Genomic DNA, 16,582 nt, shown 5'->3' on the forward strand with positions numbered 1-16,582 from the left:
ACTTTTCCGTACCAAAGAGAGTCTAACAATGGACATATTTGAGCTTGACATCATGCCAGTAAAAGGCTGCAACCACGCCAGGATTTTCTAGGACAAGTTATGTCTAGTATAGGAAAAGGCTGTTTCATGTTCGAACACTAATGTTACATATAACCTTGAAACCTTAAGAATTTTTCCAAGAATTATTCTCCAAAAGCTTCTTTAATTCTCATCATTCTCTCCATATTGCTCAAATTTATACAAAATGAAGTGTTGTGAATTGATAGAGGAGAACAAATACAAATTCAGAAAGCAATTTAATCATGGAATTACTACCCAAATTATCTATATAAAACTCCTTCAGATAGCTAAATAATTCTTATATTGACAAAACCGCAAAAACGCATAACTAAAAAAATACTCCAAGTGTTGAGCATATAATGGAACAAGCCCTACTTTAAAAATACATCTTGCTCAGCTCTCTGAAGCCGTAACAGCGAACACACTACACGAAGGCCCTCATCACTGTATCAACCCAAGTAGATCTTATAACAAGCCTCAGAGGAAAAAGTTCATCTAGCCAATTACTAAAGAGATTTTGACAAATCTCTCACCTAGGACTTCTAAAAATGTAGCACAAGTCATACGCATACCAGAACGAACTCTTCTACTAAGGAACAGTACATTAAGATACGAACAATGAAATATAACAGTTATAGCATGTTTGACCAAGCTTCTTTTTGGCCAAAAGTGGCTTTTTCTAAAGTTAAGGTGTGACCAAGCTTTTAAAAGGAAAAAAGTGCTTTTGAGTAGAAGCAGAAGCAATTTTTGAGAAGCAAAAAAAACTAGCTTCTCCCCAAAAGCACTTTTCAGAAAAATACACTTAAAAGCACTTCTTAAAAGCTTGGCCAAACACTAATTACTGCTCAAAAGTATATTTTAAATTAATTAGTCAAACACAAACTGCTTCTCATTAAAAGTAATTTTTTAAAAGCACTTCTCAAAATAAGCTGATTTTAGAAGCTTGGCCAATTAGGCTATTACTCCAATTAGATTCTCTGCAGTTCAAATTATCCACTTACGTTAGTTATTCCTCCATTCTCACTTGTGATGACTTGCACCGCATAATTTTCCTCCTCATCATCATCATTTACTTGAAGACATCCTATGATAATACAATCAGGACGAATCCATCTGACAGCATCCACTAATTCAAACAACAGTCAGCTAAAGTACAATAATCTACAGATAGGTCAAGATAAATACAAAAAGTTAAATAAATGATGCTGCATAAGTAGAAATTCACCAGCAACCAAGAAAAATAAAAATACTCTTCAATGGAACATCAGATGCAATAATTTAAACTAGATTTAAAACCAAAGTAGCGGAAGCATTTTCAGCCATTTTGAAAATCTAGTCAATTCAAACAGTGTTTTGAAAGGCAGTGGCTCTAGGCGATGCGTTTTACGAGGCATGTACGTGGCATAAGCATCAAGGCACAAGGCATAAACCCCGAAAATGTTTAATATTTAATATGATATAGATTAAAAAATAAGAAAAAAATGAAAAATGTGAAACTACATTTAAAATAGTAAAAACTCAATAAACGCAGCAGAAGTATAGACAAATTAATATAAATATCTAACAATAGTAACATAATTTTAAACAATACGACAGTAATAAACCATCATGAGAGAAACAAAAAAATATCATAACAGCACAAACACTACAAGAAAATGTCATAATTTGTAAAATTTGCCATAACAAAAAAAATATCATTCAACTAACAAGTTCATCAGACATCAATAGGCATTAAACAGATAACTTTGCTGGAAATGTAGAGCTTGATTTGAGCTGGTTAAACACTAAAACACTATATGGAGGTGGCACTACATTTTGTTAGTTCCTCATCTGACATTACTAGCCGTACGTACTTGTTGCTCCAATTATTTTTCAGTCTTAACGAACATTTCTCGAAAATGAATGTATAATTACGTAATTGTTTTTATGAAGGTTTTTTTCAATAAACATATGTGTTCAAGTATATATATGTCTCTATATATATATATATATGTGTGTGTGTGTGGGTGTATAACACTCAGGATAATTGCTTTTATAAAATAAAAAAAATTATAAACATGTATGTTCGAATCTCTCTTTGCTATAAATGTAGAAATATAGATATAAACTTGAAGTAAAAAACTGACACGTTATAAATCCACCTCAATTTCTTACTAAATTCAAAATCTAAGGTCTTACTAACTGAATCTAAAAATGCATCAAGAAAATGGTGAGAGTAATGAACTTTACAGAACATGCAAATAAACCCGACTATTTATGTTGTTAGATCACTCACAAAGCTTCTGTATTTACAAGTGAGTATCTAGGTTTTGTAACACTATTATCAAATGTAAGGCATATTATCTTTGAAGCGTTAGAATGTATTACATGAGTATAGGTAAAGCTAGAGTAATAATACAAGCAATGCATTACAACAGTAAAATAAAGTGTTTCATGTTTGTAGTCCCGGAAGTTCCAATTCAGAACTGCCCCATTTTTGGATCTATATTTATGGAGCTAACACGGACTGCATGGATATTTCTTTCTTTCAAAACAAGTTCAATCTTTGAACATATAAATACATAGACTTCAACCAAATATAGATTAGCTCTCCCTAGACCAGAAAGTTTTCATGGCAATACCAAATCTACAAAGCTAGAAAAATTCCAGAGAAATTAGTACCTAACATGTCTTACAAAAAGCATTATATATTCAGCTCAAATATGTTCAGAAAATTATCTGGCATAGCACAACCTAAACCGCTAGAAAGGAGTTTTCTCTATTAAGTCCGCAGATATTTCTTACCTAATTCTTTTTACATATAAGAAGCTAAAAGCAACATATAACAGAAGCTTACTATTGAAATACCTGAAGCAAAAGCATATACCAGAACTGGATGCATCAAAGATTTTATTTGTACTTAACTCACTGAAATATCAGAAATAACATGCCAAAAACACAAAAACATAATATACCTTTGATGATGCATTTTGCATTAGAATCATCAAGCAGCGACTTAAATGCTAGTGATATGCTGAACTTCTCCTCAAACTTTGATGATAGAATGCTAATCAAATTCTTCCTTGTGACAGCAATAAACTCACCATCCGGACTCCACCCAACTATACAACATAATGAAGCTAAATAAGTGCAAGCTCAGTACATATTAGAATTCAATAGATGTAACTTGTAAATCAGATCACAAGTTGTTGAAAGTTTAGCATTACAGCTTATTCTAATATTGAGCACATTCCCCTGCCTCCCAAAAGGGAAAAAAGAAATAAGAACACCCATCAGTGACTTCATAATTCTTGCTCTACACTGCTCAATAACTACAGAGAAAGATGAATGAAGCTACTGCTTCAAAAGAAAAAAGATAATAAAATAATTTACCACGACAAAAAAGTAGTCTTTTTTCTTACAAAATTCAAACAGTCTTTCTCTGATACAAATTTTAGTTAGTTAACAAGGAAAATAAAACATGTGATATGGTGACATGAAGTGCTAACCGGCTGAATCAACCAGAGTTTAAATAATGAAGAACAAGACTTATTTTTAGGCCAGAGAACTATTCAACCTAATTGATAATAGTAATGTGTTATCTGAAAGAAAGAAGATGAAATTTTGTTAGTAGATCAAAAGTTGACAGCAACATGTTCTTCGTATGAAAATTATCATATTAGCACTTCATATGAAGAAAACAAAAGGGCAGCCCGTTGCACAAATCATCCCGCATTCACGCAGGGTCCGGGGAAGGGTTGCACCCCAAGGGGTGTAATGTAGGCAGCCTACCTTGACACAAGCATCAATGGTTGATTCCACGGCTCGAACCCGTGACCTATAGGCCACACGGAGACAACGTTACCGTTGATCCAAGGCTCCCCTTCTAGCACTTCATATGAATGAGGAAAAATATGCAATCGTGGAGGAAATAGTAACAATTCTATACACACTACAAATTTCAGCATATACAGATGGCTCATTAGAATAGCTTTTTTTATTGGCAAGTTTCATTGGAATGGTGCGCACAAGAGGAGACGTCAGTGATTGCACCTATACAGAGCCAAGATGCAGGTTGGTCGTACATTGGTAAAAAGATATTGGAAAGAGAATGATTCCAGCAAAGGTAAGGCCCCAACCTTCAACCAGATGAATAAGAGTTACATAAAGATAGCAACAGTAAGAAAATGGCCAGAAGTTGAAGCAAAGATTTTATGAAGTATAAAGCTTTATAAATGAAAGTTTATTGGTGGAAAATATTAGCTGAAAGAGAGAAATAGTATTTGCGCAGATGCTATATCACATCTTAAATCCCTGATTCACAGTGATCCAAAGATGGACTCAACTGGGAAGTTCCAGCAGGAACTAAGGTAACAAATAGGAACAGGTATTTCCCGTTCGAGTTTCATTCTAGCTGAAGCAGAAGAAATAAAAGTCTGAAACGATATTGAAAGTATTGAAACTTTTGCTAGACCGGTGCTCACTGATAATTGCATGTGATTGTAAGAAACTCAGCCCTGCCATGTATGGTTTAACTATCAGGTCTTCCTCTCCATTTATGGTCGAATCCATTCAAGACCATAAGAGACATTTGTGGAGGCTTCCCAGAACTAGATGAACACACACACACACACACATATATAGCCAAGAGCCACCCATCTGAGCCAGCAAATCCAAATTCTGCTATGCCGGTGCACAAAGCAAGCACGCAACGACTGCGTAAAAATTGGTATGCCTATCATTGTCCTTCAAGATTCAATCTTCCCCCTTCCGGTCCCAAGGAATCACTCTTATAGTAGGAGGTTTACTATGTCCCCAACTTCTCTTTATTAAGAAAGTCGGTTGTCTACTATAAGTTTGATCAATTCCAAGGAAATTTTTGAATTAGAAACTTGCTCGAATTGGATATATATATATATATATATATATGTGAAAATCTTCTCGTCAGAGTTTTTTCACAAAGACTTGGTAAGATAACAAAAGAAAGAGGGACAAGTACAGTTGGAGAAGCGAAGTACAGCTGGGAGTTGTATGTTGTGTTGAAAAAAATGAACTGCTCCCAATCTCCTAATCGGTTGGACTTGAGTCCAGAATGACAACAATGCATCAAGGAAATGAATAGAAGAAGCATCTAACAAGAGCGAAACAATCCACACATTGATATTTGATCTACTAAAGAGGGATTTAGAACTAAGAAATAGACCCTGGAAGCTGGAAAGTATTGTATTTCATTGGCACCCTGAACATTTATTTTGTATTTTGTTGCATCAAGTGAGATGTGGAACACGCTTTTAACTTGAACTGGGAGACGCGTGCAATGCCTAAATTTATGAGTTTTATTCGAGTTGAAAAGGTAGGAAGCCACAAAGACCCATTAGGATACAATTCCAGCTGAAATTTTAAAAGAGTATTATGAGTAGAACACTTTGAATCAGAAAAGTTTAATCAAGTATAAGAAATTTCTAAATAGGAAACTTGCTGGAATTGGATACTTTCGATTTACCAGAGGCCTTAACAGTTCCTGGACCTTACATGGTAAAAGCTAAGCAAAAGATACTACAGAACACATATAGCAAGGACCTCAACGATCAAGAGGAAGAGGGATAAAGGAAACATACCAGCATCAACATCGTCCATAACTTCTTTAATAGGCCTTTGACCAACCCCGCTATACAACTTCCCATCACTTGAGAGAACGACATAAACCTTCTCTGCCTTTTTAGCCCATTGCATATCCGTGATGACACTTGAATCCTTGACAGAATGAGAAAAGGCTGGTGTTTGGTCCTATTAATAAGCAATACGAACAAGAATGAAGGACATCAATTTTTCAAAATTTCAGTACTCATAAATTGATAGCAAGGCACAAAATTGGTTTTCTGCAGCAAAAGCTCAAAGTGCAATGCCTTTTTAACTGAAAACGAGAAAGTGTCCAAACTTCGCAGGGAAGAAGTAGTTCTTAGAATGCACTCAGGGGCACATGCAATATGTAACTTATGGGTTCACCCAAATCCAAAAGCTTTGGCTCTGACCGTGTATATGTATTTAAAAGTCTGCTAAATAAGTAGAAATTATATTTCGAACCCAGTAAATTAACTGGGCCTGTGGTAGAATCCCAAACTCAAACCCATAATGTCAAATCCATATACCCAGTGGCATTTAGCTAGGGATGTTATATATGATTAGACAAGGCCAACATAATGAAGCTACAGAAAGTTTTGATGTTACAAACCTATGTATTCCTAGGAAAGTTGTAGCATCGGAAAAAATCAAAATACCTTGTAAAGAAGGGCGCTAACAGGGAAGAAATGGATTTTATTGCCAACACAAGCAGCAAGCAAGGAGTCATCTCCAGACAACGCAAGTACCGAAACTTTCCCAATAGTAACATCCACAACGCTCAATTCCTGTATAGATGGACCACTACCTTTCTCCTTAATCTCCTGTGCTGATGCCATAACCTCCTTTGTCCTCGCAACACAAAACCCTAAATCAAACCAAAGAAAAAATACAACAAAAAGTGTAAATTAAGATATAAAAGGCACCACGTAACTCGAATAAACTAGGCGATTTCTTCTCATCTCTGTAAGAGAGGCGGATGTAGAGTACATTGTATGGGTTCATCCGAACCCAATAGTTTTGGCTCAAAGACGGTATATGTATTAAAAATTTCACTACACAAGTACAAATAATTGAATACAAACCCAATAAATTTATGAGTTGTGGTATAATCTCAAACTAGAACCCATAAAATTCATATCATGAATCTGCCTCTGTTATAGTACACTTAGATAACTCAAAACAATCAGGTAGTTGATATCTTCTCATCTCTTTAAATGCAGAGTTCAACTTATGGGTTCATTGGAACCGAGTAGCTTTGGTTCGAACTCTGTATATGTGTTAAAAATTCACTAAATAAGTAAAAATAATTGATTTCAAACTCATAAAGTTCTAAAATTCACCTCTCTGTAAGTACACTAGATATAACTCAATAAAAAAACTAAGTGATAATAACTCAAATAAAATGCACTAGAGACTGACCATCAGAGTGGGCAATGAAGAGAAGGCGAAAGCGTTCGGAGACAACTAAAGGTTGCAACGGCGGAGATTGGTTTTCGAGATCGAAGGATGAAGACTCGTCGGGCTTTAGAGGGACGGGTGTTCCGATTTTGGAGAAACGATAATTTTTGGAGCCAATTTGGTCTCCTTCAATCTCTTCCTCCAATTCGATGGAAGTAGACATTGGAGATTTGCCGCGGTGAATTCAGAAGACGCTGGAACAATCTGTATAGCTCTGGTTTGAGTGTGTTGAGAAACTGTTCTTGGGCGGGAAGGATCGAAGGTTTGCCCTAAATATACAACTTGGTGTGCTTGAGTAGCGTAAAGATTAAGACTGAAAATGAGGTTTAGCAAACAGTAAATTAAACCGACATTAATTCAAACAAGTCTAGGGGGCAAAGTCATTTTGGTAAATCAATCAATGATCATAAATATAGAACAATGTTTATTGGTTTTGATTTTTGACGATTTTTTATTTTGTTTTTTCATGATTTTTAACCAAACAAATATATTTCAAAGGAAAATAAAAGAATAAAATAAAAACTACTTATATTAAGAGCATGTTTGGCCTAGCTTTTGGGAGACCAAATCGTATTATTTTTTTTAATGAGAAAAAGGTACTTTTTCATAAATTTGAGTTGTTTGACCAAGATGAATAAGTATTTTTGAACCGCAGTAGAAGTAGTTTTCTGTTTTTGAAAGAAGCTACAAATTCTAGCTTATTCTGATAAGCAGAAATAAAAAGTTAATTCTTTCAAGGCAAAAATATCCTTACCATAAGTTTATATATTTCAAATTATCTCACGTCAATTTAACATTTTTCTTTTTCTTTGCTTTTTCTACCATCCTTTTCTTCTTCATTTTTATTCTGTTTCTTCTATTTCTCTTTGAAATAGTCTCTCCACAACAAATAGATCTCTTCTTTTTTTCTTCGTCTCATATTTCTCTATGAAATAACAAGGCACAAAAACTCTCTTCACGAGGTATATACCAATATTATATGATCTCCAGTTTATAGTTTTATTTTTATTTCTTTTTTAACGTACATTTTTTCCCTTATTCTTGCATGAGTTTCTCTCTCCACGCTCCCTCCCCATCTTTCTCTCTCCACGCTCCCTCCCTCCCCCAACCAGCTCTAACGGTCACTTATACGACCGGCGACCACCAGAGACGCCGGCGACCACCCACTACCAGCAGGTAAGTCCCTCCCTTTCTCCCCCGTCTCTCTCGCCTCCCCCTCCCCTCCCTCTCTTTTCTTCCTTCTTCCCCCACTCCCAAAACTAACATAGGCGACATCTCTGACGACCGCTGCCCATCGGCGCCCCCTTTTCCGGTGACTACAACAACACATTTTTCCCTTTCTTTTCTTCTTCTTCTTACTTGCGTGTAATCCCCCACCCTCCCACACACACACACTATTTTTCTTCTCCCCATTTTCTTTTTTTTTCCTCTCCCTTCGATTTTGCTGGTGTGGCACTGCTGCCCACCAGCGACTTTTCCGATGACACCCCATTGTCCTCTTTCTTTCCTTTTTCTTGTTACCTGCGTGTAACCCCCCACCCCCACCCACCCCCACTATTTTTCTCCTCCCCTCCGGTCCCCTTCTCCTATTTTCCTCTCCTTTTTCCTTTCTTTGCTACTGCTAGGGCTTTCACCAGTGCTAGCGGTGACAACCCCCCCTCTTTCTTGGTGCCGTGGTGTTTTGTGTGTATTGCAGGTAAGAGTCGAGGGTTATTGGCGACGAGCGGGACGTGTGCTTGCTAACATTGGAGAACAACCTGGAAGAGTGTCAGCAAGGGGCAGCAGGAATTTGGACGGGAACGCGCCAGGTGTCGCAACATCGTCGTGTGCATCAAGACAATCTCCAAGTTCCATTCGTGGGAGTTGGTACTTCCTGTATTCCTGTTACTCTTATTTGTGTTAGCTAGATTATTGTCGTTTTAGTTCGCATTAGTTTAAGCTCCATATTAGCGGGTCTGCAGTTACCACTTGTTCTCTTTTAGTTTGGTCTGTTACCTCTTGTGTGTTAGTGATTTCCTTAGTCTGTCATAGGTATAGTGGTTGTAGTCTGGGATGGTAGAGTAAGGTCATGTTCTCGGGGGGGCAGGGGACAGTGGGTGGGGCAGGAGGCAGGGCAGGTAAGGGGAACAAGGGAGCCTATAGGTTGAGAATTGGGTCATGGAACATTAGAACATTGACGGGTAAGTCTATAGAGTTGGCAAAGATCCTCCAGAAGAGGAAGGTTAATATAGCATGTGTCCAGGAGACAAGGGGGTAGGATCGAAGGCAAGGGATGCGGACGGGTGTAAGCTTTGGTACTCTAGAATCCGGAAGGGTAAGAATGCAGTAGGTATTCTAGTGGATAGGGATCTTAGAGAGTTTGTGATTGAGGTTTGGCGGGTGAATGATAGATTAATGACTATTAAGTTGTCGTTAGCGTCTATGCGCCGCATGCGAGCATGGATGAGGAGGTTAAAAAGTACTTCTGAGAGGGGTTGGATGAGATTGTGCGTAATGTTCCGCATGCTAAGATGTTATTTGTATGAGAGGATTTCAATGAACATATTAGGTCGGCTGCAGGTAGCTATAGCGAGGTGCATGGCGGCTTTGGATTTGGGGATAGTAACGGAGGAGGTACTTCGCTGTTGGATTTCGCTAAGGCTTTTGAGTTGGTGATTGCGAACTCTAGTTTTCTGAAGAGGGAGGAGCACTTGGTTATTTTTCGAAGTGCGATGGAAAAAATCTCGGATTGATTATCTTCTCCTCAAGAGATGTGACGGAGGGCTGTGCAAGAATTACAAGGTTATCCCAGGTAAAATCCTCGTGATGCAACATAAGCTCTTAGTGATGGACGTTAGTATTAGGTTAAAGAGGAAGAAGAGGTATGTACGAGGACGATCGAGGATCAGGTGAGGATTATTAACTAAGGATAAAGCTCAGGAGTTGGAGGGGAGTTTAGCGGCTATGGGAGCCTGGAGTAGTAGCGGGGATGCGAGCGTTATGTGGGTGACGATGGCATACCGTATAAGGGAGGCTGTGAGATAGGTGTTAGGGGTCTCGACGGGCTACTCTAGCGGGCACAAAGTCAACTGATGGTGGAATGAAGTGGTTCAAGGTAAAGTGGAAGCGAAAAAGGCGGCATACCTGGAGTTAGTAGGGAGAACATGTAAGGAGGAGATGAGAGCGAACAGGGAGAGGTATAAGGTAGCTAAGAAGGAGGTTAAGCCGACGGTCATAAAAGCTAAGACTGCGGCTTTTGGTCGTCTGTACGAGGAACTGGGGGACAAAGGTGGGGAGAAGAAGTTATTCTGGCTGACCAAGGTGATAGAGAGGAAGGCTCGGGATTTGGACCAAGTAAGGTACATCAAGGACGAGGACGATAGAGTATTGATGGGTGAGGCCTAGATTAAAAGGATATGACAGACTTAGTTTCATAAACTTCTGAATGAAGAAGGGGATCGGGATATTGAGCTAGGTGAGTTGGAGCATTCCGAGAGTCACTGTGACTTTGGATACTGTAGGCGCATCAAGGTTGAGGAGGTCGTGGGAGCTATATGCGTAAGATAAGTAGGGGCAAAGCGACCGGGCCAGACGAAATTCCGGTGGAATTTTGGAGGTGTGTGGGAAGAGCAGGCTTGGAGTGGCTGACTGGGTTATTTAATGTTATTTTTAGGATGAAGAAGATGCCGGATGAGTGGTGGTGGAGTACGGTAGTTCCGTTGTATAAGAACAAAGGTGATATCCATAGTTGTAATAACTATATTAGTATCAAACTACTGAGTCATACCATGAATGTTTGGGAGAGGGTGGTAGAAGTGAGGGAAAGGAGGACGGTGTCTATATCTAACAACCAGTATGATTTCATCCCGGGTCATTCTACTACGAAAGCTATCCATCTTATTAGGCAGTTGGTGGAGCAGTATTGGGATATGAAGAAGTATCTGCACATGATGTTTATTGACTTGGAGAAAGCGTATGTCAAGGTTCATAGAGAGGTTCTCTGGAGATGCTCTGAGGCAAAAGGTGTGTCGGTTGCCTACATTAAGGTGATTAAGGACATGTATGGTGGAGCTAAGACTCTGGTTAGGACTATAGGAGGCGACTTAGAGCATTTTTCGGTTATTATGGGGTTACACCAAGGATCTGCGCTCAGTCCATTTTTATTTGCCGTAGTGATGGACGCACTTACACACCATATTCAAGGGGAGGTTCCATGGTGTATGTTATTAGCGGATGATATAGTTCTGATTGATTATATACGAAGCAGTATTAACGAGAGGCTGGAGGTTTGGAGGCTGAAGGTTTGGAGACAGGCCCTTGAATCTAAGGGTTTCAAGATGAGCAAGACCAAGACGAAATACCTGGAGTGCAAGTTCAGCGTCGAGCCGAGGGAAGCGGGCATGGATGTGAAGTTTGAATCTTGGGTTATCCCTAGTAGAGGTAGTTTCAAGTACCTTGGTACGGTTATCCAAGGGGAAGGGAAGATCGATGAGGATATCACACACCGTATTGGGGTAGAGTGGATGAAGTAGAGGATTAGCATCCTGTCACCTGTGTGATAAGAAAGTGCCACTGATACTCAAAGGTAAGTTTTATAGAGCAGTGGTTAGACCGGCCATGTTGTATGGGACTGAGTGTTGGCCAGTTAAGAACTCATATATTCAGAAGATGAAAGTTGCAGGAATGAGGATGTTGAGGTGGATGAGCGGGCACACTAGGATGGATAAGATTAGAAATAATAATAAATGGGAGAAGGTGGGCATGGCTCTCATTGATGACAAGATGTGGGAAGTGAGACTCAGATGGTCCGGGCATGTACAGAGGAGAAGCCCAGATGCACCGGTGGGGAGGTGTGAGTGGCTGGCTCCGAAAGGCATGAGAAGAGGTAGGGGCGGCCTAAGAAGTATTGGGGAGAGGTGATTAGGTAGGACATGGCGCGACTTCATATTTCCGAGGACATGGCCCTTGATAGGAAGCTGTGGAGGTTGAGTATTAAGGTTATAGGGTAGGGTCGTAACTATGTGAGGCTAGTCTGATAGAATTTTTATCTTAGACTGCTAGTGATTAATATTGTGTTCTCACTACTCTTTCGTTTTATAGTGCCGGGCCTATTTACTGGTTATTGCTATTGTTTTCATCTATTTTTGTGGCTTTTATGTTGCTATTATTATTCTTTTGGTTTCTGTTGATGGTACTGATATATTGTCTAGTCTTATTTTCTTGAGCCGAGGGTCAACCTCTCTACCCCCTTGGGGCAGGGGTAAGGTCTGCGTATACACTACCCTCCCCAGACCCCACTAGTAGGATTTTACTGGATCGTTATTGTTGTTGTTATTTGACGTACATACATAGTTGACAAAATGCAATACTACCTATTTTGTTGTTTTCTCAAAAACAAATAGTGTTTTTCATTCATGTAATGTGTAGCACATATGTTCCTTACGCAAATTATGTATTTCTTAGCGGGTGACTGCCCTAAAGGAAAAAAAAACTTTCAACCTATCTTTCCTTTGAACGTCAAACAGGAAAAGCTGAGGATCTTTTTTTTTTTTGGGTTAACATGTAATATAATATAATATATATTTTAACTTTATGTTTTATAATTTATTTAAATAAAATATTTAATTAAACTCTTTTACAAGAAATATTTAAATTTATTTCTTTTTTTTAAGTAACATTAGTTGTAAATTGAACATTAATACTGTCATTTTAGTAATTTGACACTTAAAAGTACTTTTTTTGAAAAGATTGGTCATACATAATTTTCTTATTGAATATTACAAAAAGTACTTTTCAAATTAATTGGTCAAATATAAACTTCTACTCTTCAAGAGTATTTTCCGAAAAGTACTTTTAAACAAGAGCACTTTTTAAAATGAGTAATTTTTGGCAGTTTGGCCAAATAAGATTTAAATATAGTGAGAATTTAGTTGTTGCGAATAAAGAATGAGCTTACAAGCTAGAAAACATTGTCCCGCCCCAACCTAGGTGAGGCGTGGCTGGCACCTGGTGTCGTACCGGCCCGAGCGAACTACTCTATAACTCATGATCATTCAACGTAAACTAAAACATAAACTACTCTGTATATAATGAACATGTGTCTGCAAAGCCCCTAAGAGTATATGACATCGAAACATGGTTGGGACATGACCCCAGCTTATTCATAAATCTGTGACAAAACTATGACACCATGACTTATAGACTCGGTTGTACTCCAAATGAAGTGGAGTCTTACCGATTCTTCATTGAATGCCAACCTCATCTACTGCGTGGGCTCGTCAAACTGATTACCTGCACTTGCAATCATGAATGCAGTGTCCACATGCAAAGGAACGTTCGTACGAAGAATGTACCGAGTATATAAGGCATAAATGAAACATGACAGTAAGATACTATCATTGAGAGGGATAAGAGTCAACATGTAACCTCTGACTTGTCGTTGAGGGCCATAACATGTATAATAAGTTCAATCCCGTGCTTTTTTTTGTGTGTGTGTATATATATATATATACAATGCCATAGTTATGACTATATCATTGTCGTGATATTAACTACCCAATTGATCAGTGGTAACTGCCCGACCGGCCGTAGCTCGGTGGTAATTGCGTAACTGCCCAATCTGCCGTAGCTCGGTGGTAAATGAAGGTGCAACTGCCTAACATGCTATAGCTCGGTGGTAAATAAGGATGCATAACTGTCCAACCGGCCATAGCTCGGTGGTAATTAATTAAGATGCATAAATGCCCAACCAATCGTAGCTCGATGGTAAATGAAGATGCAAAACTTCCCAACCGGTCGTAGCTCGGTGGTAAATGAAGAAGCATAACTGCCAACCGGTCGTAGCTCGATGGTAAGATAGGAGTACAATAGCCAAATCTCTATACGTGTTATATATATATATATATATATATATATATATATATAACATCAACTCTTAAACTAATGAAAGTGTAAAAGTTTTAGAGAACCTTTTAAGATCTTTAGGACTTCCTTAGGAGTGACGTAAGGTTGTTATATCTCTGATGACCTTGTGAATACTAAGATCATTGATCTCGTCCAAGTCACACCTCTATTTGAGTTTATGAAACGGTCGATGCAATAGTAATACCCAACAGAGAGTCGGGGTCGAATTCCACATGGAGCTATATGAATGGGATTTAGAAGTATATATTATGGTGAATGAGCTTGAACTATCTTAAATTACACTTCCGCAAGATTTGGTTGATTCTAGATCTAGTTTAAACTAAGATTGCAAGATAAATAATTAAAACTAAGAAATTATTTTTGTTGTTGCATTCAAATAGTGTAAAAGACCTAGGGCTATGACCTCCACCTAGGTGTTTGCCTAATGGGTTATAAACTGTAAAGCTTGTTTCGTTGGTCGGGGTATATTATAACTATCAACACTCAAGTACCCACTCAATACTTCTCGGTAAGATAGTGATTTTGCCCAATTTGGCTTTCTCAAGTCCAAATGGGTATTGAACAAAACAATTGATAAAATGCTCAAGTCGGATTTTACTTTCTCTAGGTTCAACCCTTTGATTGGGACTATCAATCTCTTGATTTTATTCCAAATTCTCATTAGCCAAGTTTTTCTAGACTAAGCCACTCTTTCTCAAGAAGAGGCCAAGTCAATTAGGCATGAACTAATATTTGCAACCATTAATTCTACAATAAAAAGCAAGAATAAGGCTAAATAATAAACTTCAAACCATAAACTAGCCATAAATCAAACACACATTAGGTTTACATACTAAGGTTGGGTGACAACCCTAGTTAGAAATATAGCTACTCCTAATGGGTATAGAAAAAAATAAAGAAGAAAAGATGATAAAACTCATATTGCATGATTAAAAGATAAAAATCCAATGTTAAATCATCAAAGTAAGCTAAAGTTGCCCAAAGAGGCAAGTAAAAATGGATACACGACTTTCAATATTTCCAACTTGATCTAATTTAGTGAAACTAGTCTATTTATACAAAGCTGGAATTTTTGGACAAAAATGCCCTTTCAGAGGTTTTGTGACCGTACAATTCCATGTGCGGTCCGCACTTCTCTTCAGTCTTGACATGAGTTGACTCTGCGGCCGCACAATTCTGGATTGCGGCCTCATCTCTCATATTCTACGGTCTGCACAATTCTTGGTGCGCCCGCATAGGGCTCTTTTGCGGACCGTACATTTTTGAGTGCGGCCGCATAGCTGATTTCTGCAGCCGCACAATTATTGTGCGGTCCACATTTCTTTTTGAGCTTGAAATGAGACTCTCTGAACTTTAGCTCTTGCATAGCTTCTGCAGCCGCACAATAATTGTGCGGTCCACACTTTGCACTTGGACTTTGTTAAATTTCCTTCACATTCTCCGCCAAAGATGAAAATATACGGTCCGCACTTGAGCTTCTATGCCTGATTTTTATCTTTGAGTTCAGATCACTCCTTTTTTAGTTGGATTTCATGTTAGTGGCTCATTTTCTAATACTCATGCAATTAATCATATTTCATCAGTTTTCGGGAATACAATTAAATACTTTTGGACTAAAATGAGAGCTAAAAAGCGCTAATAAGTAGTCAAAATCCTCACTTATCAACTCCCCCAAACTTAAGTTTTTGTTTGTCCTCAAGCAAATAAGGTAATTCCCACCTCCATAAAATAAGAGCTATTCCAACTAATCTAAGGTGTATCAAACACACATCAATTAGGACCAACAATTACCCACAACACTTATGAATCATCAACAAGGCAATGATTTGAAGTTTTAAGTACAAATAGTTCTAATGTGATACTTGAGCATCAAGAGTTGACTTTATTCATCAAGGAAGCTCGCTCTTTTATGTAGGTTATTGTGGATCCCAAACTCCTCCTCTTCTACTCTACGTTTGCACCTCACTTATGAATGTAGCACTCAACTCAAAGTTTTGTGAACGGTTCGCTCATTTCTCTCAAAAGAATGTCGCAAGTACGACTTTAAGTACCATTGGCTTGCCCCTCATGTTAATCACCACTAATGTAAGCTCACTCTGCTTGAAATCACGCAGGGCTTTATGAGAATGTAATGAAGGCTTTTGAACTAAGGTTGGATATACTAGGATAGAACGGGTTCATCTTTCCTTAAGCACTCCATTTTCTCTTATCGGCTCATGCTATGCCACTTTTAGGAGGCATTTTCTTTCCCATAGGGGGGGTTAGAAAGACTTAACATCACTCTTTCTTGGTCATGATATTCATTTTCTCCTTCTTTGTTTTTTTCATGCTTTGCATCATTACCATTCTTTGAAATCCCTTCAATTTTTCAACTTATTCACTTTCTTTTTGCATTTTTTTTCTTTTTGTTCTTTTTGCATTTTTCTTGCCTTCCCTTTTTTTCACTTCTTCTCTTTTTGTGCCTTGGTACCTTTATCAAACTCCTCATCTCTCCCCTAAACTTATATTTTAGCCAATTATTTCTCAAGAGTGTTAAGGAAAGCTCGGGTGCCAAGAGAGG

At 38.2% G+C, this 16,582-nt stretch overlaps 1 protein-coding gene across 1 annotated transcript in view; it reads right to left on the bottom strand.

Moving 5' to 3' along the window:
* LOC107802780 (nuclear pore complex protein NUP214) overlaps positions 1-7,416 on the bottom strand; it is a 35,898-nt gene extending 28,482 nt beyond the window's left edge. Inside the window, exons 1-5 of the mRNA XM_016626349.2 lie at positions 7,081-7,416; positions 6,318-6,526; positions 5,658-5,826; positions 3,015-3,161; positions 1,062-1,186 (exon numbers count right to left, since the gene is read on the bottom strand). Coding sequence (XP_016481835.2) covers positions 1,062-1,186; positions 3,015-3,161; positions 5,658-5,826; positions 6,318-6,526; positions 7,081-7,282 — 852 coding nt within the window. The 5' untranslated portion in view covers positions 7,283-7,416. The remainder of the gene's footprint in view (positions 1-1,061; positions 1,187-3,014; positions 3,162-5,657; positions 5,827-6,317; positions 6,527-7,080) is intronic.
* Between the last annotated feature and the right edge of the window lie 9,166 nt (positions 7,417-16,582).

This window comes from Nicotiana tabacum, chromosome 19, assembly GCF_000715075.1.
Source record: "Nicotiana tabacum cultivar K326 chromosome 19, ASM71507v2, whole genome shotgun sequence".
NCBI lineage: Eukaryota > Viridiplantae > Streptophyta > Magnoliopsida > Solanales > Solanaceae > Nicotiana > Nicotiana tabacum.